This window comes from Danio rerio, chromosome 4 (assembly GCF_052040795.2).
Source record: "Danio rerio strain M-AB ecotype USA chromosome 4, GRCz13ab, whole genome shotgun sequence".
Taxonomy (NCBI): Eukaryota; Metazoa; Chordata; class Actinopteri; order Cypriniformes; family Danionidae; genus Danio; species Danio rerio.
The window spans coordinates 52,888,251-52,914,289 of record NC_141024.2 but is presented as its reverse complement, the minus strand read 5'-3'; the positions used below and the strand labels follow the sequence as shown (position 1 = coordinate 52,914,289).

The 26,039-nt window shown below is 40.8% G+C and overlaps 3 protein-coding genes and 4 non-coding genes across 7 annotated transcripts in view; 3 read left to right on the top strand and 4 right to left on the bottom strand.

Annotated features, from left to right (window-relative positions):
- Positions 1-26,039, top strand: part of LOC137491225 (uncharacterized) — a 481,743-nt gene that overhangs the window by 156,942 nt on the left and 298,762 nt on the right. The gene's annotated exons all lie outside the window — the stretch shown is intronic.
- Positions 1-26,039, bottom strand: part of LOC137490924 (uncharacterized) — a 671,652-nt gene that overhangs the window by 599,232 nt on the left and 46,381 nt on the right. The window lies entirely within an intron of this gene.
- On the bottom strand, positions 1,622-26,024 carry LOC137490942 (tripartite motif-containing protein 16-like). The gene is made up of 10 exons (XM_087248720.2): positions 19,632-26,024; positions 19,353-19,526; positions 19,074-19,247; positions 18,779-18,952; positions 18,465-18,638; positions 16,341-16,514; positions 15,079-15,125; positions 8,142-14,472; positions 3,521-7,716; positions 1,622-2,153 (listed from the first exon to the last, which is right to left on the bottom strand). Exons 2-8 carry the CDS (start codon positions 19,517-19,519, stop codon positions 13,946-13,948), a joined length of 1,437 nt encoding a protein of 478 aa, XP_087104846.1. The 5' UTR covers positions 19,520-19,526; positions 19,632-26,024; the 3' UTR covers positions 1,622-2,153; positions 3,521-7,716; positions 8,142-13,945.
- trnal-cag (transfer RNA leucine (anticodon CAG)) lies at positions 22,172-22,254 on the top strand. Its single transcript has one exon. It is a non-coding gene; the product is annotated as a tRNA-Leu (tRNA).
- trnav-cac (transfer RNA valine (anticodon CAC)) lies at positions 23,332-23,404 on the bottom strand. Its single transcript has one exon. It is a non-coding gene; the product is annotated as a tRNA-Val (tRNA).
- On the bottom strand, positions 23,510-23,582 carry trnav-aac (transfer RNA valine (anticodon AAC)). The gene has a single exon. It is a non-coding gene; the product is annotated as a tRNA-Val (tRNA).
- trnal-cag (transfer RNA leucine (anticodon CAG)) lies at positions 24,914-24,996 on the top strand. Its single transcript has one exon. It is a non-coding gene; the product is annotated as a tRNA-Leu (tRNA).

Below are 26,039 nucleotides of genomic sequence, written 5' to 3'. Positions count from 1 at the left end.
ATATTATCAGTGTCCTTTAGTGACTGATGGAGCTTTAAAATTGGCTGCAAATGCACACAATAGCATTTGGAAACCCTGAAAAAAATATTATATAAAACAATGTAGGTGTGTGTGCGTGAATGTATACATATGAACGACGTCCTACACCTTAAATTATAGGTATATTTTCCTACTAGATTTGAACTCGCTCCGCTGTGAGCTCCGTGGTTCATTAACAACACACTGTCCACTACACTATTGCCGTGCTCAGAATCAACTGTGTAATGATACGCAGCGATTTAGGACCAAGTAACTGTACAAAAGTGTAAAAAACAGTTCAGTGCCAGGCATACTGTACAGGTGCTCATGCTGCCACATTGTACAGTTGCCTAAAATGCCCTGACGCGAATACAAATAGTTGCACTGAATGTTTTTTATGGTAAGCGCAGACCCGCGGTTTGTGACATTTGATTTTAAAAAGGTTTGTTAAATACATTAACATTATAAATTTGGTTATGAAAAAAAACTATGCACTTATAACCCTCACAATGAAAAAACTTGTATCTGTGCGTCCACATCCATAAATATTCTCATCAAAAGAGCACGCAATGCTCAGTAAACTCTCTGAAACAGACAAACTCTGGAACATAGCAACTTACTCTCTGAATATCACCTGCTCCGGAGCAGGTTATCTTTAGAGAGTAAGTTGCTATGGCTACTTAACATACCCAGATGTTACCTCCGATTTTGGAACCAAAGCTGAGGTTATCTACCTACTTACTCTCAAACTTACCCGGGTATGTCACATAACCTGCTTTCTGGAACAGCCGCCTGGAGACAACAACAATAAAATATCATAACTCTATTAAAGTTCTTTCATGAACCTATTAAGAAATGAAATTTAATTTTATTAGGAAATGAAAAAAATCATACTTTAATAATGATATTAATAATGTTAATGATGACGACGATTATTATATATTATTATTAATATTATTAAGTAGGAAATTATTTATTTAATTTTTTGGAAAAGTCTACTACAATTTGACAGATGTAAACCACTGCAGAAACTAACCAGCAGGTCCATGTCATATACAGTACAGATACTTAATAAAAGCATTAACGTATGCTATGTTTTTTGTTTTAAAAATGTGAAACTCCTAAATTATATAGATTTATTACACACCGATTGATATATTTCAAGTGTTTATTCAATAGATGAATGATATTGAAATGGTGAAATCAACTTTTTTCAAATGGTGGTTAATCAACTTTTCGCTGATATTCTAATTTATTGAGATGTTTTATTTGTATATAGCCTGCTGTTCAATGGAAATAAAATTCATTGCCATTGAAATATGTTAGGCTACCTCATATGCTGACTGATTATAATATTTAACAAAGGGATAAAGGTTATGTGTCAGTCCATTACCTTCCTCTTTTATAAAGCAATATTGACCAGACTTACTCATGTTTAGATACAGTTGATCTGATCTTTAGGTCACTGAATCCGATGGGTAAAAACTATATATACTATATATTGAAGGATGTTGTAAACCTTGACATTGTTACGACCTCAAAAATGTCTAGGGCTGAAGTCGAACATAAAAATTATAGAGAAAATAAATAAACAGTTAGCAGGTTTGATTTTTAAATGACCTTTAAGGTTCTTTTATTGTGAGAAGGTGGAAAAGGTTTGTATTTACAATAAACAAATAAATGAGTGCAAACAAAAAGCTTCAGGGCTGAGCAAGGCCAAAATAACAAACAAAACATTTACTAACTCCACCCCGAAGATAACTTACCTACTGAATCAAAAGTAAATGAAGAAAATAAATTACAAATACTACCCTTACTCCTTAACTAAACGAAAAAACAGGAGAAAATCAGTGTCAAAGTAAATGGCACTCAGCCCCTACGGCGCTCAGCTCACAGCTTTATCAAACGGTATTTGACAATCACAAAAAAAAATTGGAGGGGAGAGGAAAAAGGGAGAGAACCCCTTAATGTTCACAATTTATAAACAACCAGGAGCACTATTGATATGTTTTCCACACAAAGAAAAACTTAGAAAAACTCTCCGTCTCTCCCCCCAGCGATCTGACTCCGTCGGTTCCTTTTCAAAAGATGCTGACTTCTCCCAGCACCAACCACAGCGCACGAGATATATCCAGCTGCAGGCCCGCAGAACCACACACGTTTGAGGCACACACAATCTAGGACACACAATCTAGGCAAACCAGTTACTAACTCTTTAGCATTATCGCCATCTATTGAATTTCACAAATATGGTTTCCCATTTCAGTCATTATTATTATTATATCGTAACGATCATTTTAACATCTCTGCAGTTTTTGAACTTAAATTATGGTAATAAAAATAATTGGTTAAAGAAACTTATGACTTTATTCATGTGTCCATATACACAAAGAAAACATAATAGACCGTTTAATTGTTGGATTAAGTGTAATAAACTAATTCAAGCTCTTAATATTATTATACTTGGTATAAAAAGCAAACAATAATATGTCACTTTAAAATAAATTAGCCTACTATAGTTAACCATTTAAACTATATATATATATATATATATATATATATATATATATATATATATATATATATATATATATAGTTATAAACTGATTATCTTAACTGATTATAATTAAAAGTTTTTATATAAACTACTATATTTTACTAAACTGTCACTGTTAAAGGTGTTATATATATATATATATATATATATATATATATATATATATATATATATATAAATATATATATGTATGTATATGTATATAAATGTATATACATGTGTGTATGTGTGTGTGTGTGTATATATATATATATATATATATATATATATATACACACACACACACTTATGATTTTTTATTAATAGTTAATTTGTCCCTATTTGTTTCCTATTACTGTAGTATTAAATTACTACAGTTTTAAATGTGGGAAATCATTAATTAAAAGGTTATTAGAAAATTAAGCTAATATATTAGTTTATAAACACTATTAAATCGCTTGAGTAAAATATTAATATAGTGTTATACATTTGTTACATGTAAAAAGATTTTTATTACATATAATGTATTATTGCCTATATTAACTTGCTATTATTTCCTTCATCATAAATTAATCCATTATATAAATTAAACCTGTCCAAATGAGATCATTTAGCAAGGCCAGCAAACGAGTATCTGCCATATTATTGTCAGATAATAATGACTGATCAGCTATAATGACTGATTAAAAACTGTTCACTCTATTATATTGAATGGTGATCGGAAACAATGCTCCCCATTCGGCTGTCTCAATCGCAATATTTGTGAAATAAAGTAAAGTAAACACTATTGTTTATTGTGTACAATATTTATTAACCATATATATCAAAATATATCGATGACGATGTCCAAATAGACGTTATAACTTTAACATCCGTCGTAACCATATATCGTTTGCCTAGATTGTGTGTCCTAGATTGTGTGTGCCTAAAACATGTGTGGTTCTGCGGGCCTGCAGCTGGACGCACGCAGCACGTCCAATTAGGGCGGGGTAACCTGGAAACAGGAACGGGACAGGACGAGAGAGGGAAAAAGAGAGACACACACAGCAGCACAGAAACAACCCAATACGCTCTTACGTAACACCCCATCCACAAGAGTCAAATTAATTTTGACGATATCACTAAACTGAATAAGCACCTGAAAGAGCATCTGCAACAATGTTTTCGTATCCTTTTTTATGACGTATCTCAAGATTAAATTCTTGAACTACAAGTGCCCACCTCATTAACCTCTGATTGGAGTTATACATCCGCGTGAGAAAAACAAGGGGATTATGGTCAGTGTACACCATCACAGGATCAGAACTACCTCCAACATACACCTCGAAATGCTGCAACGCCAGAAGTAATGCCAGTGCCTCCTTTTCAATAGTGCTGTACTGTCTCTGAGCTCTGGAAAACTTCCTGGAGAAATAGCATATCGGATGGTTAATGCCAAGTTTACTCTCCTGAGTCAAAACAGCTCCACAACCTACTCCACTTGCATCAATTTCAAGTTGAAAAGGACGCGTAAAACCAGGTGCTGAAAGTACAGGCGCACTACACAGGAGATCTTTAGCTGCACCAAAAGCATGATCACACTCAGAGTTCCACTTAAACTCTCTATTTGTGCTCAACAGATCAGTCAACGGGGATACTATGGTGGAGAAATTCTTGCAGAAAGCCCTATAGTACCCGATCATCCCTAAAAAACGCTGCAACTCGCGCTTCGTTTTAGGCACAGGACATCCCCTAATCGCTTCAACTTTAGCGTTAACAGGGCGCACTTGCCCCTGACCCACCTGCTTGCCAAGGTAAGTAATCACTGCCTTACCAAATTCGCACTTAGCTAGATTTACTGTTAAAGAAGCTTTGGCAAGCCGTGAAAACACTTCACGCAAGGTGTTAATGTGACTAGGCCATGAATTTGAATAAACGACTACGTCATCCAAATAAGCCTCGCAATTTGTCACACCAGACAATATTCTCTGCATGAGACGTTGGAAGGTGGCTGGAGCGTTTCGCATCCCGAAAGCCATGACTGTATATTGCAGGAAGTTGTCCGGTGTCACAAATGCAGAGACGTCAGAGGCACGTGCACTAAGCGGCACTTGCCAATAGCCCTTCAATAAATCTAGTTTAGTGACATAGGTTGCAGCACCCACACGATCAATGCAATCTTCTATCTTGGGAAGAGGAAAAGAATCTGGTTTCGTAACACTGTTCAGTTTGCGATAGTCTGTGCGAAACCTGAATGTGCCGTCTGTCTTTGGCACCAAAAGACAGGGCGAGCTCCACGGGCTTGAACTTGGTACTGCAAGGCCATTCTGCAACAGGTACTCCACCTCTTTTTTCATCTCCTCTCTCTACCATGGATTAACCCGATATGGATGCTGTTTAATGGGAGAAGAATTCACAATTTCAATATCGTGAAACAACACGTTGGTTTGAGTGAGGGTGTCAGAGAAGAGAGATGAAAACTGGGTTAACAACTGTACAAGAGCTTTTCGATGGGAATTATCAAGGTAAGATAAATGCTCATCTAACCCTTTTAATATTTCTGAATTTGAAAGTCTGGGTGGTACTGCCATTTCCTCACGAACAACCCATCCATCCAATTCAGACTCAACACTAGACACAAGCGCAACTGGGACAACAGAATTATTTTTAGCATCACTGGATCTGCCTACATATGCTTTAAGCATGTTAATGTAGCAAACACGAGTTTTCTTCCTACGATCCGTGGTACGAATAACGTAATTGGTGTCACTCAGTTTTCGTTCCACTGGATATGGGCCAGAAAACCGTGCTTGTAGAGCAGACCCAGGGACAGGCAGTAATACCAGCACGGAGTCGCCCACCTGAAAACTCCGGTTAGTACTATGTCTGTCAAAACGTTTCTTCATTTTGTCTTGTTTCACAGCCAAATTTTTTCGTGCTATTTCACACACACGATGTAAACGTTCACGCATTTTATTTACATAGTCTAAAACAGACACAGGGTGAGGATTGACACTTAGTAGCTGTTCTTGGAGCAGTTTTAAGGGGCCACGGATTTTGTGTGCAAATACTAACTCAGCCGGGCTGAAACCCAAAGACTCCTGAACGGTTTCTCGTACTGCATACATCATCATCGGTAAACCATCATCCCAGTCTCATCCAGTTTCCACGCAAAATGTGCGCAGCATAGATTTTAACGTTTGATGGAAACGTTCTAGTACGCCTTGAGACTCAGGATGGTAAGCACTCGACAGCTGATCTTTAACAGTTAATTCACGCAACACTTGCGAGAATAAAGTCGACGTGAAATTAGAGCCTTGATCTGTTTGGATAACTTTCGGCAAACCGAAAGTGGAACAAAATTTAATCAGTTCTCTGACGACTGCTTTGGCTTTAATATTGCGCATCGGAACTGCTTCCGGATACCTCGTAGCTGCACACATTATTGTTAATATATATTGATGACCAGCTTTAGATTTTGGCAATGGGCCAACACAATCAATCAATATACGCTCAAACGGTTCACTTGTGATTGGAATTGGATGCAGGGGTGCAGGAGGTATAACCTGATCTGGTTTGCCCGCTAACTGGCATAATTGACATGAACGACAATATGCAGACACATCCGATTTAAGTCCTGGCCAAAAGAAATATCGCAATATTCGGTCGTAGGTTTTTCTAACTCCTAAATGGCCAGAAAAAACATGGTCATGTGCAAGCGCTAGAATTTGCGAACGATAACCCACAGGCACAACAATTTGATGAACACAATCATCTTCCTCCCACTTACGTATTAGCAAATCATCCTCCCAGATGTATTGAACTTTGCCATTAACAACAGTGCCCTTATCTGCTGCAGAAATGCACTCTCGCAGTGAAGGATCATTTCTTTGCGCGTCTATTAACTGCGCACGCCCAACTTTTAAGTGAACGTCAGTACCACCCAGTATTTCAGCCAGATTTGTAATTTGCTTACTGTCAAGACATGTATCTTCAGATGTATCTTCACTAGACATCTGCATGAAACTATCAGAAAAATTCATCTCCTTCACTTCATTACGAGCTTGAGCCCGCGTCACTACACATGTAGGAAATGCATTTGGGAATTGAATAGATACATCTGACATATCATTAATGACTGGGGTATCAACCACAATAGGAACAGGGAAAACTTTCCCACCTGCCAGATCATTGCCCAGAATAAACTGAACTCCCTCTACTGGAAGATCAGAACACACTCCAACACAAACATTTCCTGTCACTAATTCAGTTTGCAAATATATCATGTGCAGGGGAACTGTAACACAGCCTGAACCCACCCCCCTTAGTATGACATCAGAACCAGTATAAGAATCGGATAACAAATTTAGAGTGCTTCGAAGCATCAAAGACTGAACTGAACCGGTGTCCCTCAAGATAGTTATTGGTTTAGGAACACTTTCAGCATCATGTGACACCCACCCTGACAGCATAAAAGGTTCAAACCCCCTCTGGTCTGAATTTAAATTTGTCTCCTCTGTAGCTGCACGTATAAACCCCACACTTTTAGGTTTAACTGACACATTTTTCTTTTTCCAGGCCTCACAGTCTGCTATCAAATGATTAGCATCCAAACAGAAAAAACACACCCTACCGTCCCCGGAGCGGTTTTGAGGAATCCTTCTATTGCTGAACCCAGCCCCACGCCCTGGTTTAGCATTATTATTGATCCAACCTCTGACCTGCATTTCAGGACCCTGGACAGCAGCCCTATCAGCACCTTTGACCACAGGAGAGAAAACTGTTCTGTGTGTTAATACAAACTCATCTGCCATTACAGCAGCTGAGGACAGAGACAATACTTTTTGTTCATTCAAATGAATAACAAGATTCTCAGACACGGAGCTCTTAAAGTCCTCTAATAAAAATTGCTCTTTCAATTGCTCAAACGTTGTGGTTTTATTTGAAGCACACCATTTATCAAATAAAGTTCGTTTTTCCCTTGTAAACTCCACAAATGTTTGTCTGTCTGTTTTCTTGTGAGCTCTAAATTTTTGTCTGTATGCCTCCGGCACTAGCTCATATGCACGGAGGACAGTCTGTTTAACAACGTCATAAACAAGACTCTGTTCCACTGGCAACGCGGAGCACACTTCCTGTGCTTTGCCAATTAATTTACATTGCAGCAGAAGAGCCCACATCTCCTTCGGCCACTGCAATGTAGCTGCCACACGCTCAAACGCAGTAAAATAACTGTCTACTTCAGCTTCTCTAAATGGTGGAACCAAATTAATATGTTTACTCACATCAAATGCTGGCAAACTCACAGGATCAGTTACGGCAGCAGCAGGACTAGATGAGGCTAGTGCAGGGCCACTGGGTAGCTGAGCAAATGACGGAGAGGTAGGTGAACGTATCGGAGAAACCCCGACCTGCTGAAACAGACCACGATCTCTCTGAAGTCGTTCTCTCTCTATTTCCAGCTCTAGCTCCTTTACCCTAAGCCTTTTACTCTCAGTCTCTGCCCGTTTAACTTCCAATTCCAGTTCCTTCAACTTTATTGCCAACATTGGATCTGACGCGATCACCACAGCATTGGGCTGCGCTTGCGCTGAAGACGGTAACATACGTGGGTCGGCGGAAGAGAGCGGTGCAGATAAAGGCTTCTCGTCGGCCGTGACCGGCGAAGCAGCGCTCGCTTCTGCACCACGCTCTACCGTTTCGTCAGGTAGAATTTGTTGCAAAACCAATGCATCATGTAGATACTTTTTAATCGCTTTTTTAGACTCATTCTGTGACACGGGAATTTTGAAAAAATTTGCAATTTTAATTAAATCATCTTTGCGGCAGCGATTTAATTGTTCCACGTTCGGAGCCAGTGTAAAAGAAATCAAGTCAAACTCCATAATCCAATCCAAATTATTTTTCCCACACCACAAGAGAACAGATAGACAAAAGTTTGACTTACCACCCACATGCAGTCAAGACAGTTGGTTGAAACAGCTGACACAGAGTCGATATATTCCAGTTTCTGCAAACAGTAAAATACATAAACTATTTCCTCTTCTTCTCACAAACCAAGAGACGAGCCCCCAATTTATGTTACGACCTCAAAAATGTCTAGGGCTGAAGTCGAACATATAAATTATAGAGAAAATAAATAAACAGTTAGCAGGTTTGATTTTTTAATGACCTTTGAGGTTATTTTATTGTGAGAAGGTGGAAAAGGTTTGTATTTACAATAAACAAATAAATGAGCGCAAACAAAAAGCTTCAGGGCTGAGCAAGGCCAAAATAACAAACAAAACATTTACTAACTCCACCCCGAAGATAACTTACCTACTGAATCAAAAATAAATGAAGAAAATAAATTACAAATACTTACAGGAACGGGACAGGACGAGAGAGGGAAAAAGAGAGACACACACACACAGCAGCACAGAAACAACCCAATCCGCTCTTGCGTAACAATGACAATGTCATCGAGGTACGCTTTACAATTAGACACTCCACTAAGCACTATATTCATTAAGCGCTGAAAGGTGGCGGGAGCGTTCCGTAGCCCGAAAGCCATCACCGAGTAATTCAGAAAGTCATCTGGCGTCACAAGCTGAAATTTCAGCAGCACGCTCCGTCAAGGTTATTTGCCAGTAACCCTTCAACAGATCTAATTTTGTGACAAAACGTGCAGAGCCTACTTTCTCAATACAATCTTCCATTAATGGAAGGGGATAAGAATCGGGTTTCGTCACGGCATTTACCTTTCGGTAGTCCGTGCAGAACCGTTGCGTGCCATCAGACTTAGGAACGAGGATACACGGTGAGCTCCACGCGCTTGATCTCGGGACTGCAAGACCATTCGTGACGAGATATTTAACCTCATCTCCCATTACCTTCCGTTTAGCAGGATTCACGCAGTAAGCACTCTGTTTAATAGGCCGGCATTCGCCCACGTCTATATCGTGCTTCAATACTGAAGTTCGTGAGGGGACATCTAAAAATAGTGAAGGGAAACAATTAATTAAATCAAGCATTTCGCTTTGCTGGATATCAGACAAATGCAACAACTGTGACTTTAAAACACTAAGAGCCTGGGAATTATTCAATTTGCCACACGAAATTAAGGACTTCAGCATACTTAGACCGTCTTCATCTGAGCCACTGTCAGAAGTGATCACGATAGCCACAGGAGCGATTACAGAGCTTTTTGACTCCAAATCATCTTCACGACTCACGTAATGCTTCAACATGTTAATGTGACACACACGGCATTTTCTACGTCTGTCGGGTGTGCGCACAACATAATTCGTGTCACTCAGCTTTTTATCAATGACATACGGTCCGGAAAACTTCGCCTCTAATGCAGCACCTTGAACTGGCAACAAGACCAAGACTTTATCACCTGTAGAAAACGAACGAGACACAGCCTTTTTATCATAGCGCTCTTTCATTTTTGCCTGAGCATTCCCCAAACTAATCTGAGCTAGTTTACACGCATTGTGCAAACGCTCGCGAAAAGTACAAACATAATCAAGAAGATGACACTCTTGTTTTGGCTCTGAAACCCACGACTCATGTAATAATTTTAAGGGCCCTCGAATATCGTACCCGAAAATTAATTGGGCCGGGCTAAAGCCCAATGACTCCTGGACAGACTCACGGATCGCAAATAACAATAAAGACAACCCCTCATCCCAGTCTTTGCTCGACTCAGCGCAGTATTTACTCAACATGGACTTCAAAGTTTGATGGAACCTTTCTAATGCCCCCTGAGATTCCGGATGGTAGGCACTCGATGTAACGTGTTTGATGTTCAGTTGAGAAAGCACTTGTTTGAACACTCGGGACATAAAGTTTGTGCCCTGGTCAGTCTGGATCACTTTTGGAAAACCGAAGGTGGAAAAGAATGTGATCAGTGCTTTTAAAATGCCTTTCGCTTTTAATGAGCGCAACGGTATAGCCTCTGGGTAGCGAGTAGTGGTGCACATGAGGGTGAGCAAATAAACGTGCCCAGATTTTGTACGTGGTAGTGGGCCAACACAATCTAAAATCACTCGTGAGAAGGGCTCATCGACGACAGAATAGGTTTAAGAGGTGCAGGCGGAATTTTCTGATTAGGTTTTCCCACAACCTGGCATATGTGACATGAACGACAATATTTTGCAACGTCTGCTTTCATTCCAGGCCAGAAAAAATATGCCCAAATGTCCAGCGACATTATCATGTGCCACACTCAGAACCTGTCTGCGTAAACATTTAGGTACTACTAACTGAAAAACAACATCCCAGCCTAAACCATCAGACACTGTAGGAGTCCACTTTCTTTTTAACACATCGTCGTCCCAAAAATAACCAATCGGCTTATTTTTAATCGCCTCCGCAGTTAAAGCGGTAGTTCGGCAACGTGACAAAGAGGAGTCATTTTTCTGTTCAACAGAAATCAGCACCTTATCTGCGGACAGCGGGAGGTCATTCGATAGCGATTCAGCACCACAGGTCGTGGACAGCGAATCAGCACCCTGCGTCTCAAGTGTCATGTCTTGCGAGCTGCCAATAAAAGTGTCAGATAGATCAATCATATCGCCGAATTTACGAGCTTGCGCTCGCGTGATTACACAAGCAGAAAAGACGGTCAGAAATTCAGAAACTAAATCATTAGAATTAACCGTCTCACAAAGAGGATTCTCAATAACCTCTGGATATGGAAGAACTTTTCCTCCGGCTAAATCATTACCAATGATAACAGCAACACCCTTCACGGGCAACTGGTGACGAACAGCCAGTTTCACAAATCCTGTTACCAAATCAGACTGAATGTATACCTTATGCAGTGGCACTTTCAGAACTCCTAACTCAATCCCCTGAATAAGGACATCAGATCCACAATAACTTTCGTCCGAAAAATGCAAAGAATCAAATAATACAAAGGACTGTACAGACCCTGTATCTCGAAGAATGGTCACAGGAACTGAATCTTGTGCCAATCCACTCAGAGAAATCGTTCCCTGACACACAAATGGATCATACAAAGCATCAATATCCAAATCGGGCTTGCTTTCCCTACTAACGAAGCCAACACTCTTAGCTGCCTTTACCTGATTTTTCTTTCTCAAAATAGGGCACATGGAAATTAAATGACCTAAATCGTGGCAGTAGAAGCATTCGCGAGATTCCGCAGTTTTTACCTGCTTTAGCGATTTTGAAGCTTTTCCATTTTTCTCGAAGACTGGCGAAAAATTTGACTCTCGACGTGAAACAAACGTGCTCTTGTGCGTCAAAACAAACTCATCCGCGCAAACGGCGGCTTCAGCAAGAGTCGAAATTTTTTTCTCATTCAGAAAAACAACAATTTTGTCCGGCAACGAATTTTTAAAATCCTCAATCAAAATTAGTTCACGAAGTTGCTCAAAATCAGTGACTTTACTGGAGTGACACCACTTATCGAATAGCATGCTCTTCTCCCGAGCATACTCCACAAAAGTTTGACTGGAACCCTTCGAATGCAAACGAAATTTTTGCCTATAGGCCTCGGGGACTAATTCATATGCTTTCAGCACCGCATTTTTCAGTTTATCATAATCCAAGCTGTCGTTAACAGATAAAGCGGAACTAACCTCTTGGGCTTTTCCCGTTAATTTGCACTGAATCAGAAGAGACCAAATCTCTTTCGGCCTGCGCAACGCCGCAGCTATTCGCTCGAAAGCGCCGAAATATGAATCCACTTCGTTATCCCGAAATGGGGGTACGAGCGTAATATGACGACTGATGTCAAAGTCAGCATAATTATTAGAGGACACAGGCAACGAATTAATCGGGGTTGGATTAGAATTAACAGCAAATGAAGCAGATGGTGAAACAGTAGGTATAGGAGACAATTTAGGAGGCAAGACTGGTGAACGACGGTCAGCTTGCGTTTCTAACTCGCATTGCCTAAAACGTAGAAGCTGAGTAGTATGTTCTTGGCGCTTAATTTCGAGATCTGATTGTTTCAACTGAATAGCCAATTTTAAATCATCTAAATTTGTTCCACTTGGCGAATGCAACATAGAATCATCTGTCGCGTGCCTATCAGCACCGGCGTCTACGTTTTGCGCTGCTCCAGCAGGCCGAGGCTGTAAAACGCCTTGCTGCACCAACGAATCATAAATTAAATCTCGCACTTCTTTTTTCTTAGCAGTTTTCACCACAGAGATATCATAGAAATCAGCCACTAGAAATAAATCAACCTTACGGCATGACTCCAAAAGTTCCTACAAAGGAGCTTGTTTAAACGCTTCTATGCTAAACTCCATAATCTCAACCTTTCCCCACAGCACAAGATCAAATTTCCAGTCACCAAAAATAGAGAATATATAAATGGTACTCACCAGCAATGTCACAAGATTTCTCTCCGGACGCGAAATTTAAACGAATAAACAGATCAAATTAAACTAAATTTGGATGAGGAAAAAACGGACGAGCCCCCAATTATTACACCCCAAGTCTAGGGGAAACAAAAAGGGCATAATAAACGAAGAACAAACAAATGTGTTGGGGTGGTGGATTTCCCAAACTAAACAAAACTTAAAACAAAAGATTCCCTTCGGTCGACAACCAAACTCACACACTCAATTGAGAGTATATATGAAGATATTTATTATAGAAAAATTGGGTTTATATAAACGAGCATTTCGTCAGGGTGACCACAGGCCAAAATAACAAACAAAAGAATCTATAAAATAAATCCACTAAATTACCCATTACTATTTAAATAAAAATACAAGAATCTTACCTTACTCCCTAACATAAACAAGTCAAAAGTAATCAAATAAATAGGCAGGTCACCCCTACACGCTCAAACTCTCAAAAAACTATTCAAGCATAGGATGGTCATCAATACAAAGGTGATTATTGTTGGTCGTCGGCCGAAGGGGTGAGGGAAACCCAGGAGCTCCACTCCAAACACCGAATGCAGCAGAAATGAGCTCCCCGATTCCTGCCGGAAGCTCCCTTTTATACAGGCCTCGCAGACCAGCAGCCAATCAGAGCAGGGAATCACGCCGGCGTGGGAGCCTATAAGACATCAGAAAAACAGCAAGGAGGCGGGACAAAAGAAAATGGAGTACAATCAGCAATAATAAAAATAAATAAATAAACTTCAGTCGTAACACTGACATATTGAAACCATGTTTTATCTACAAATGTGCTTTGTGTTCATACAACATGTTCAAAGCAGTTCAGGTTTACTTGATTGGATTAGATGCATAAAGGGTGCCACGATTAAATCATGTTCATTCAACAATTTTTTTTTTTTGAGTGCACAAATACAGACACTTTCACATGCACACACTCACGCACACACACGCACACACACACGCACACACACACACACACACACACACACTGCTGCTGACTGCTCCTGTAAAGGATTCTGGGTAAATCTCTCATCAGTCTTCAGCTCAGTTTCACTGATGATCCAGGATAATAAAGCTCAAACCCAGGATAGAGCGGCTCAGTGAATGTGGTCTGGACTGAGTGGATGAGGCTCATTGTGTCTCTATAGATGTTGTAGAAGATCAGAGTTCCTGCACTGTGATCCACAAACACTCCTATTCTCCTGCTGAGCGCCTTCACTGGGAGATCAGTGCGTGTGTGATTGTGTCTGAATGAGAATCTGGAGGAAGAGCAGATCAAACTCCAGGACTGAGCATTATATCCAAACACAACCTCAGCACCTGTTCCCTTCCTCCTGATGCTCTTATATGACACTGATATACACACTTCTTCTCCACTCCAGTTAATCTCCCAGTAACAGCGTCCACACACACTCTCTCTGCACAACACCTGAGGCCATGCATCAAATCTGTCTGGATGATCAGGATACGGCTGATTCTCTCTCACACTCTTCACCTTTCTGTTCTCCTCAGACAGAATGAGTTGAGTGTTTGCTGTGTTTGGATCCAGAGTGAGGAAACAGACATCTGAACACAAGAACACACACATTTATAACCACAGCTGTGTGTGTGTGTGTGAGAGAGAGAGTGTGTATGCGCATTTGTGTGTGTGTGTGTGACAGAGGGAGTGTGTGTGTGTGTGTGTGTGCGTGCAAGCGGGCGTGTGTGTTGTGTGTGTGTGTGTCCATGTGTTCACTGCTGTGTGTGTGTGTGCATGTGTTCACTGCTGTGTGTGTGTGTGTGAGCGTGAGAGAGAGAGGAACTGTGTGTGTGAGAGAGTGAGTGTGTGTGTCTGTGTGTGAGAGAGGGTGCATGCATGTGTGCGAGTGTGTGTGTGTATGTCTGATTGTGCGTGTGAGAGAGAGGGTGTGTGTGTGTGTGTGTGTGTGAGAGTGAGTGTCTGTGTGTGTGAGAGAGGGTGTGTGTGTGTGTGTGTGCACGTGAGCATGTCTGTGAGAGTGCATGTGTTTGTGAGTGTGTATGTCTGATTGTGTGTGAGCGTGTGCGTGTGAGAGAGAGACAGAAGGGAGCGTGTGTGTGTGTGTGTCTGATTGTGTGAGTGTGTGCATGCGTGTGTGTGTTTGAGAGAGAGAGTGTGTGTGTGTGTGTGTGTGTGTGTGTGTGTAGTCCTACATTTGCGTGGTCCTGCTGTAATTCTCGTCTCTCCTCCATGATCTAGACTGTAAACACACACAGATTCACATTCAGTCAGTACAAACATACCTTAAAACACACACACACACACGCACGCACGCAAACACACACACACACACACACACACGCACGCACGCACACACACAATCAAACACACACACACACATACACACACACACACACACACACACACACACACACAATAAGACATGTGGAGTGTGTGCTGAATGCTGGATTGTGATTGGCTGATCTCAGTGCATTAATAACTGCAGTAAAACAACATGAGTGTGTGTGGAGCTGTCAAATCAGCTTCTGAATGACACACAGAGCTTTTAGATCAGATGTGGAAACAGAAAACAGAATGGAAACACAGAAACAGACAGATATAAAGACTGAAGGATTCATTCAATGATCAATTGACAAAAGCGCAGCACAATAATAAAGCAGAATTCAGTGTTAAATGACTTGAAATATGATGGAGATCTTCATCTTCTGTCAAATGCCTCTTCATCATCTCCAAACATTGCTAAGTTGGAGAGCAGTGAATCCAGACCAATCTGCAGTCCTCCTCGCCCTTTGGAAGCTTGGTGGGTTTGTGTTCTGTTTATTGTTCATAATACTTCAGTTATAAAGGATTAGTTTAGGAGTTTTTTGTCATTTGCTTTATTTGAGTTTGTTCAACATGTGATTGTCACTGGACTATATCAGAACCAGCATCACTGTCTGCTGATCACTTTTATTGCCTGATATTTTGTGTTCATGTTAGTTTATAAGCAGAAAAGAGCCAGATTACAAGATATGTGAGATATTTGCCAGAAACATCTTTGTTATGTCCACATTGTGAATGTAAATTTATATTGTTTATTTTCATCCTGTTTATAGTTTTACTCCGCCCTTATTAAAGTGTGATAAAGGACATTCTGTGTCTGTGAAGTTCATGAGGGAGAGTTTAACTTGCTGTTAAAGTATACACAGGACGTATTTGGAGAACAGTACACACACATCTCTGACCTGATACTGTACAGTTCTTCAGCAGAAATGTAGAGAACAAGTTTCACTGCTCAACTACAATGCTGAAACTGTACAGTGTTAATATGAGATATAATATCACGCTTAATGTGAGAACTGCCCCAGTGCACTGACATATTTAACAGGTTTGATTAATATCTGGACACTAGAAGAGCAGTGAAGTATCAAAGTATCTGTATTCACAATAAAAAAGGCAGTGCTGCTCCACATACTTGAGTTTGTCCAGTGTGTAGTTTGGATCCTCCAGTTGTTCAGAGAGCAGCTTGACTCCTGAATCTCCTGGATGATTGTAGCTCAGATCCAGCTCTCTCAGGTGTGAGGGGTTTGAAGTCAGAGCTGAAGACAGAAAACCACAGCCTTCCTCTGTCACCATACAGCCAGACAACCTAAAAACACACACACACACACACACACACACACACACACACACACACACACACACACACACACACACACACAGAAACACACACAAACATACACAACATCACATTAGTCTGCCAAATAGGCGTCACTAACACACAGTCACCTCTAAACTCAGAAAGATAAAAATGTGAATTTAAATCAAGCGCAACGGTGATGTTTGCGCGCTAGGAGAAGTGAACCGTAAGCAGATTACTTGGTTGACTTGGTTTACTTGTTATCTCTAACGCTATCGGCTACTCTGCCTTTCCGGAAGTTAGCCGGGATTGGACGCAGGTTAAAATATCACGCCGTTAAATATATATACAATTTGCAAGTCATAATCATAAGAAACTTTCTGAGAACTTTATGAACTTTATGAAGATTCAATCTCGAGAAACAGTCAAATAATAAAAATTTATCTTCTAAAATAATGACTTGCATTCTTGTAACATGACTTTCTGAACCCATTTGATTTGTCCCGTGCAGCACTTGTGTGGTTTGTTATATTTTACTTTATTATTAACCCCAACAGCAGAGCTCATTATGACACTTGGGGATGATCTTTCTAGGAAAAATTGTCTTCAGAAGAGTTTATTTGCTTTTAAGATCTTTCCATACAATGCATACTATATGTGCAGTGCAGCTTTGTATATTATTATTATATTATTATAATTATTAACATTTTTTGAAATATAGATCAGTGGAAAATATATAAATATCTATATATTATTAAAGGTCATGTATGCAGTTGAAGTCAGAATTATTAGCCCACTTTTTTCTTGTTTTATTTCGGCTAGAATAAAAGCAGTTTTTAATTTTTTAAAACCCATTTTAAGGTCCATATTATTAGCCTCTTGAAGCAATTTATTTTTTTCCAAAGTCTACAGAACAAACCATCATTATACAATAACCTGCCTAATTACCCTAACCTGCCTAATTAATCTAGTGAAGCCTTTAAATGTGACTTTAAGCTGAACACTAGTGTCTTGAAGAATATCTAGTCAAATATTATTTACTGTCATCATGACAAAGAGAAAATAAATCAGTTATTAGAAATGAGTTATTAACACTATTATGATTAGAAATGTGTTGAAAAAAATCTTCTCTCCATTAAATAAAAATTAGGATAAAAATAAACAGGGGGCTAATAATTCAGACTTTAACTGTAAAGTGGAATAACAGACTTATGGCAGTATATTTACTATAAACCTTTGTACTTTATGCACAGGATGCATGTATAGCCTATTTTGTATACTATTGTCCATCCAATTTATTCTGACTTGTTCTTCAGAGAAAATGAGTCAAGGACAATGAGTCTAAGAAAAAAAAAAGATTTTTATAAATTTTAACATGCTAGGCTTGAGTTCAGTTTAAATGTAGGTGCTAAACTTCATCAAATGGTTCAAAACACATATTTAAAGTCTGAATTATTCGTCCTGATTTATTAGCCCATGTATATTTTCCCCCAATTTCTGTTTAATGGAGAGATCTTTTGCCACATAGTATAACTCTCTCTTTCTCTCCCAAGTAATAAAGTTTGTTACAGAAATATCTCATTATTTTGATATGTCATTATATGACTTGGTCATGATGGTAAGAATAGGCATTATTATGAGATTAATTATTACAAGAAATATCTCAGTATTGAAAGTAAGTCTCCACCTATTATTACTGAGAAAGTAAGTCTATTAGTTTCACATTGTGACATTATGATAAGATATCCTATATATTTTTATTTAACGGGGAAACTAGCTTACCTGCGTCCAATCCCGGCTAACTTCCGGAAAGGAAGATTAGCCAATATCGTTAGAGATAACAAGTACAACAAGTCCCGCCCCAGGACTGACAAAAATCCCAAATGTTTTGCGCGAGCAGAGAGAAGCGAGAGCGTACATCGTGCGCACAGATGATGTTGATGTGTGGAATTGTTGTACCTCAGTGTGTCCAGTTTACAGTGTTGACTCTTCAGTCCATCAGAGAGCTTCTTCACTCCTGAATCCTGCAGGTCATTGTTACTCAGGTCCAGCTCTCTCAGCACACAGTTTGAGGATTGTAGAGCTGAAGACAAACTCTCACAGCACTGAACAGTGAGATTGCACATGACCAATCTGAGAAAGAAGAACACAAATTACATTACAGTGTGAGTTTTAGTAATACATCTGTCACAAAAATCAATCAATCAATCAAATCAATCAATCAATCAATCAATCAATCAATCAATCAATCAATCAATCAAGTGAACTCAGACCTCAGTGTGTCCAGTGTACAGTGTTGACTCTTCAGTCCATCAGAGAGAAGCTTCACTCCTGAATCCGGCAGGTCATTGTTACTCAGGTCCAGCTCTCTCAGCACACAGTTTGAGGATTGTAGAGCTGAAGACAAACTCTCACAGCACTCAACAGTGAGTTTACATGCGGCCAATCTGAGAAACAACACAAATTACATTAACAGTGTGAGTTTTAGTAATACATCTGTCACAAAAATCAATCAATCAATCAATCAATCAATCAATCAATCAATCAATCAGGTGTTTAAACTCAGACCTCAGTGTGTCCAGTTTACAGTTTGGTCTCTTCAGTCCATCAGAGAGCTTCTTCACTCCTGAATCCTGCAGGTCATTGTTACTCAGGTCCAGCTCTCTCAGCACACAGTTTGAGGATTGTAGAGCTGAAGATAAACTCTCACAGCACTGAACAGTGAGATTACACATGACCAATCTGAGAAACAACACAAATTACATTAACAGTGTGAGTTTTAGTAATACATCTGTCACAAAAATCAATCAAACAATCAATCAATCAATCAAGTGTTTGAACTCAGACCTCAGTGTGTCCAGTTTACAGTGTTGACTCTTCAGTCCATCAGAGAGCTTCTTCACTCCTGAATCCTGCAGGTCATTGTTACTCAGGTCCAGCTCTCTCAGCACACAGTTTGAGGATTGTAGAGCTGAAGATGAACTCTCACAGCACTGAACAGTGAGATTACACATGACCAATCTGAGAAACAACACAAATTACATTAACAGTGTGAGTTTTAGTAATACATCTGTCACAAAAATCAATCAAACAATCAATCAATCAATCAAGTGTTTGAACTCAGACCTCAGTGTGTCCAGTTTACAGTGTTGACTCTTCAGTCCATCAGAGAGCTTCTTCACTCCTGAATCCTGCAGGTCATTGTTACTCAGGTCCAGCTCTCTCAGCACATAGTTTGAGGATTGTAGAACTGAAGTAAAAGTCTCACAATTATCAGCAGTGAGATTACAGCACTGTAGCCTGTGTAGAGGACAAAACAAACAACAGTGTTAATGTGTTAATCTGGCAGATTATACAGAGTTCTTCTCACACTGCTGAATGTTCATGTGTTCAGTCTGCAGAGTGTTAAAGTGACACTGAGATAAATCCTGCTGAAGATCTGCAGTTAACAGGCATATTAACAACAAACATATGAGGAAAGACAAACAAGAGCATAAAATAGACAAGAAACTGCCTTCAGTGTGAGGAGAAATCAACTGTTAACAAAAGAAGTCACTAAGTCTCAATCTCAATTCTATTTTTGCACCTGTTACCGGCTCCAGACCTAGGGGAATCTGGACCGGCACAAGCCAGCACATTGTACACAGTGTTCCAGAATAAAACCAAACTTATATCCATAAGATAAAATTCAAATGTGTCACTTATAGCAACAACAATACTTTATGCACTTGAATACACTTAGAATACAGTATTGCTCTTACTTTGAGATACTCAAGTAATATTACAAGAATTATTAAAGAACACATTACTCCTTCTATACCTACTGGTATAAATGCAAAAAGGATGCTAATCATTATAATAACATAAATAACATTCTCTTTCCCACCATTTCCAAATTACATCAACATTAACACTTGTTATTATATTTATGAGAAATACAAACAATATAGGATTAAATACATTTCCCTTCTACTCATTTATTAACCTTAACTTATTGAGAAAGCAAATTATGATGTGTTAAAACCAAAAATCCAGCATTAAATCATTAAACTCTTACTATCACTTAATACTATTCAAATTGAATATTTTACAGGACAGTGTTTTGCTTTCACAGACATTTCAGAAGAGAATCACTACAAAAATATACACCATATTAACTTAATCTGGCTGACATTCATAACAAATGTAACAGTTACAACAATTACTTAAAGAGCCCATATTATGGGTTTTTGAAAATTCCCCTCCATGTAGTGTGTAACACAGCTCTAAGTGAAGTAAAGTATCCAGCTAAGGCTTAAATCTGTAAGAATACAGTGTTTAAAACGGTTGATTCATCTATATCTATAGCCTTGATACCGATTCATTAGGTGTTTCGCCATGACGTACGAACGAAAGCAAGTTATTCACGTGCACGCGCAAACCCTGGAGATTTCAAACCTGAGGCCCCGCCCTCTGACGCAGAAACCCAGACACACACACACACACAGGTCCTTGCGAAATGTCCCCTTTCGTCACATTTGAAGCACCTGAATTCTGGGCGTTCCTTCATCACATTTTCTGAGCTCATGCATAGTCGACAGGTTTTTACCTGATTGGTGTGCATGACTCTAAAGTGCTGTGGCGCTTCCGCCGTCTCGATTTTGGTACTGTATGGTAAGGAGACCATCTCTTCCGGAAATCTGTTTTTTACAAACCTTGTTCCATCTTCTATGTTTGAGCCAGGATACAATCTTCTTTTAATTTTAGATATGGGGAAAACTCCCCGTCTCTCTAGCTTGCTTAAAATTTCTTCATTTGCTAGGTAAACAGGCAGATGCTTGAACGAAACAACATAGTCTCTGTTTTGTAACCTCCGTACTTCAGATTTCACTCCTTTAATTGTCAATCCATTGTCTATTAAAATTTCGGTGTCATCTTCAGTCTCCATTGTTACTTCATACTCCCTTTGTTTGTTTGGGTCTCACCGCCAGCATTCTTCCTTCTCCAATCAGCTCCGTGACTGCTTTGGTTATATCAAATCTTCTTGCATCTTTTACATTTTCTACTTCTACAGTTACTGTTGCTTCCTTTGTGCATACTCTTCTTTGTACCTCTTGCTTATCCTTACCTTTCTCACCTCTTCGTTGGCCGGGCTCTTCATTTTATTTATCTCTTTGTCTGTTGTCAAGTCCATTTTCTTTACCTCTCCGTCTATTATCCAGCCCATTTTCTTTATCCTTTCTTGCAAGTCCCTCCATTTCCATGTCGTTGCCGGGGATTCTGTCCATGATTAAAAATAAAACACACTACATAACCACCCTTCAGTCAGCAAAATGCTGCTGTTAGGTGGTTTTTAAAGACAAAAAGAAAACAAACAAACAAAAACACTCAAGGTCAATAAACAAAAAGGTAGACAAACAAAATGGGGAGAGCCTTTCTCTCCTTACTGCTGCCAACTCACTTCCTGTTTGCTCTATAGCCCCCTCAGGGTGGTGTGGCCGTAAGCAATGACAGCTGTCAAGTGTTGGCTATTGAAACTAGGCGCAGCCCCAGGAGGCGAGCACAGATTAGCTGCCTGCAGCGCCAATGAGCTGGACAGCCGGAGCTGGGCAAGCTGTGAAGCACCAGATTCCATGTCACGGTACTGCGGTGTGGCTCCCAGGAGACAGCTCCTGCCAAGCTTGCATGTCAGGATGGCCGAGCGGTCTAAGGCGCTGCGTTCAGGTCGCAGTCTCCCCTGGAGGCGTGGGTTCGAATCCCACTTCTGACAAACCGAGCCTGCGGCAGTGCGCTCAGGCAGAATTCTTTAACTCTCTGCCCCCATGTCCGAATGATACAGTAGCACTGACAAAGTGCCGCATCACGCGGGCTTTAATGCAAGTGCACTGAAAGGGGATCAAAAGAATTGTCCTGGGATGGTGTTGCTTTTTAAGGTTTGCAGGGCATTTTTTTCGTCAAATCCTCGTACAACGTCAAGTCATGACATTTGACAGATCCATGCCCTTGTATCGTGGATCATCCAGTGAGCAGAGAGCCAATTGAGAATGTGCGTAAAAGCAAATCTGAATGTTTCCGCCCAGTGGCTAACAGGAGACCCTCCGCTTGTAAAGCCATCGTGATAACCACAGGAGCCTCCGGTTAGGGTGAGAGCACTGTCTTGTGGTGCCAGCGCAGAGAGACGGAAAGTCACTTTCCACAATGTTTTCATTCAATGTTCTACGCTGGTGGAATCACCTTCCCATTCCCACTCGGATTACGGATACACCGGTGTCCTTCAAACGACAGCTAACACCCATCTCTTCAGAGTACACCCGAACCCCGGTGAATATCCCTCTCCCTAAAGAAAACGAAACTCCTACTCCAGCACTAAATTCTCTGAGCACAAAACAAATTACTTGGAATAAATAGCCCTTTTTCGTATGCATTGCCTCGTCTTGTTGAATACCTCCACTATTGTATGTCGCTTTGGACAAAAGTGTCCGCTAATTGTATGCTTCCGCCCAGTTTCGAACAGGAGACCTTTAGCGTGTAATGCAAACATGATAAACACTACACTACGGAAACCAATAGGCCAGTGCTGCTTCAAGTATTTATAGTCTTTTTTTATAGAGCTGTCTTGTACGGTCTGCACCGTGAAGGGCCAGCAAACGCACTGGCCACCTGCTCATGCACAACACAAAGCTAAAAGAAATCAGATTCTACGCAAGTTTGCGACACCGCGAGGGGCGGTAAAGACTGAGCTGAATTCAAACTTCTAGCCTCACACCGCTCTGCAGAAAGAATGTTTTCAGTGAACCTCAGTACTCAACAGAAGCCTGATTTGACAATTGTCATAAAAGCCAGAGGTTGTTTCCGCCCAGTTTCGAACTGGGGACCTTTCGCGTGTGAGGCGAACGTGATAACCACTACACTACGGAAACCTTCAGGCAAATCGAGCTGATAACCCTTTTTGATTGGGTGCCTGTCGACGATCATTGCTGGTGCGGGCAGTGGATGCTATCATTTTCTCGCCAAAAGAAGAGCACTGTTTCTGCTCGGTTTCGAACCGAGGACCTTTCGCGTGTTAGGCGAACGTGATGACCACTACACTACAGAAACCCCACAAGTGCTTTCACCAGCGAAGTTAGGCCTGCAAGGATAAAACAAGGCGTACGCGCTGGTCAATCGAGCGGACAAAGCCAACTCAGCGTGACAAGCTCCCTGCAGGTATTAGGGCCAATTTACAATCCGGGCCCGACACAGCTGTACAGGTCCTTGCGAAATGTCCCCTTTCGTCACATTTGAAGCACCTGAATTCTGGGCGTTCCTTCATCACATTTTCTGAGCTCATGCATAGTCGACAGGTTTTTACCTGATTGGTGTGCATGACTCTAAAGTGCTGTGGCGCTTCCGCCGTCTCGATTTTGGTACTGTATGGTAAGGAGACCATCTCTTCCGGAAATCTGTTTTTTACAAACCTTGTTCCATCTTCTATGTTTGTGCCAGGATACAATCTTCTTTTAATTTTAGATATGGGGAAAACTCCCCGTCTCTCTAGCTTGCTTAAAATTTCTTCATTTGCTAGGTAAACAGGCAGATGCTTGAACGAAACAACATAGTCTCTGTTTTGTAACCTCCGTACTTCAGATTTCACTCCTTTAATTGTCAATCCATTGTCTATTAAAATTTCGGTGTCATCTTCAGTCTCCATTGTTACTTCATACTCCCTTTGTTTGTTTGGGTCTCACCGCCAGCATTCTTCCTTCTCCAATCAGCTCCGTGACTGCTTTGGTTATATCAAATCTTCTTGCATCTTTTACATTTTCTACTTCTACAGTTACTGTTGCTTCCTTTGTGCATACTCTTCTTTGTACCTCTTGCTTATCCTTACCTTTCTCACCTCTTCGTTGGCCGGGCTCTTCATTTTATTTATCTCTTTGTCTGTTGTCAAGTCCATTTTCTTTACCTCTCCGTCTATTATCCAGCCCATTTTCTTTATCCTTTCTTGCAAGTCCCTCCATTTCCATGTCGTTGCCGGGGATTCTGTCCATGATTAAAAATAAAACACACTACATAACCACCCTTCAGTCAGCAAAATGCTGCTGTTAGGTGGTTTTTAAAGACAAAAAGAAAACAAACAAACAAAAACACTCAAGGTCAATAAACAAAAAGGTAGACAAACAAAATGGGGAGAGCCTTTCTCTCCTTACTGCTGCCAACTCACTTCCTGTTTGCTCTATAGCCCCCTCAGGGTGGTGTGGCCGTAAGCAATGACAGCTGTCAAGTGTTGGCTATTGAAACTAGGCGCAGCCCCAGGAGGCGAGCACAGATTAGCTGCCTGCAGCGCCAATGAGCTGGACAGCCGGAGCTGGGCAAGCTGTGAAGCACCAGATTCCATGTCACGGTACTGCGGTGTGGCTCCCAGGAGACAGCTCCTGCCAAGCTTGCATGTCAGGATGGCCGAGCGGTCTAAGGCGCTGCGTTCAGGTCGCAGTCTCCCCTGGAGGCGTGGGTTCGAATCCCACTTCTGACAAACCGAGCCTGCGGCAGTGCGCTCAGGCAGAATTCTTTAACTCTCTGCCCCCATGTCCGAATGATACAGTAGCACTGACAAAGTGCCGCATCACGCGGGCTTTAATGCAAGTGCACTGAAAGGGGATCAAAAGAATTGTCCTGGGATGGTGTTGCTTTTTAAGGTTTGCAGGGCATTTTTTTCGTCAAATCCTCGTACAACGTCAAGTCATGACATTTGACAGATCCATGCCCTTGTATCGTGGATCATCCAGTGAGCAGAGAGCCAATTGAGAATGTGCGTAAAAGCAAATCTGAATGTTTCCGCCCAGTGGCTAACAGGAGACCCTCCGCTTGTAAAGCCATCGTGATAACCACAGGAGCCTCCGGTTAGGGTGAGAGCACTGTCTTGTGGTGCCAGCGCAGAGAGACGGAAAGTCACTTTCCACAATGTTTTCATTCAATGTTCTACGCTGGTGGAATCACCTTCCCATTCCCACTCGGATTACGGATACACCGGTGTCCTTCAAACGACAGCTAACACCCATCTCTTCAGAGTACACCCGAACCCCGGTGAATATCCCTCTCCCTAAAGAAAACGAAACTCCTACTCCAGCACTAAATTCTCTGAGCACAAAACAAATTACTTGGAATAAATAGCCCTTTTTCGTATGCATTGCCTCGTCTTGTTGAATACCTCCACTATTGTATGTCGCTTTGGACAAAAGTGTCCGCTAATTGTATGCTTCCGCCCAGTTTCGAACAGGAGACCTTTAGCGTGTAATGCAAACATGATAAACACTACACTACGGAAACCAATAGGCCAGTGCTGCTTCAAGTATTTATAGTCTTTTTTTATAGAGCTGTCTTGTACGGTCTGCACCGTGAAGGGCCAGCAAACGCACTGGCCACCTGCTCATGCACAACACAAAGCTAAAAGAAATCAGATTCTACGCAAGTTTGCGACACCGCGAGGGGCGGTAAAGACTGAGCTGAATTCAAACTTCTAGCCTCACACCGCTCTGCAGAAAGAATGTTTTCAGTGAACCTCAGTACTCAACAGAA

Bases quoted from the DNA above. Each gene is read 5' to 3' on its own strand.
- LOC137490942 (XM_087248720.2), bottom strand. From the start codon at position 19,519: ATGTGTAATCTCACTGTTCAGTGCTGTGAGAGTTCATCTTCAGCTCTA. The intron at 18,639-18,778 runs GTCTGAGTTCAC...CTTCTTTCTCAG, and splicing joins TGTACACTGGACACACTGAG to ATTGGTCATGTGCAATCTCA. The intron at 15,126-16,340 runs GTATGTGGAGCA...GTGTGTTTACAG, and splicing joins TACACACTGGACAAACTCAA to TCTAGATCATGGAGGAGAGA.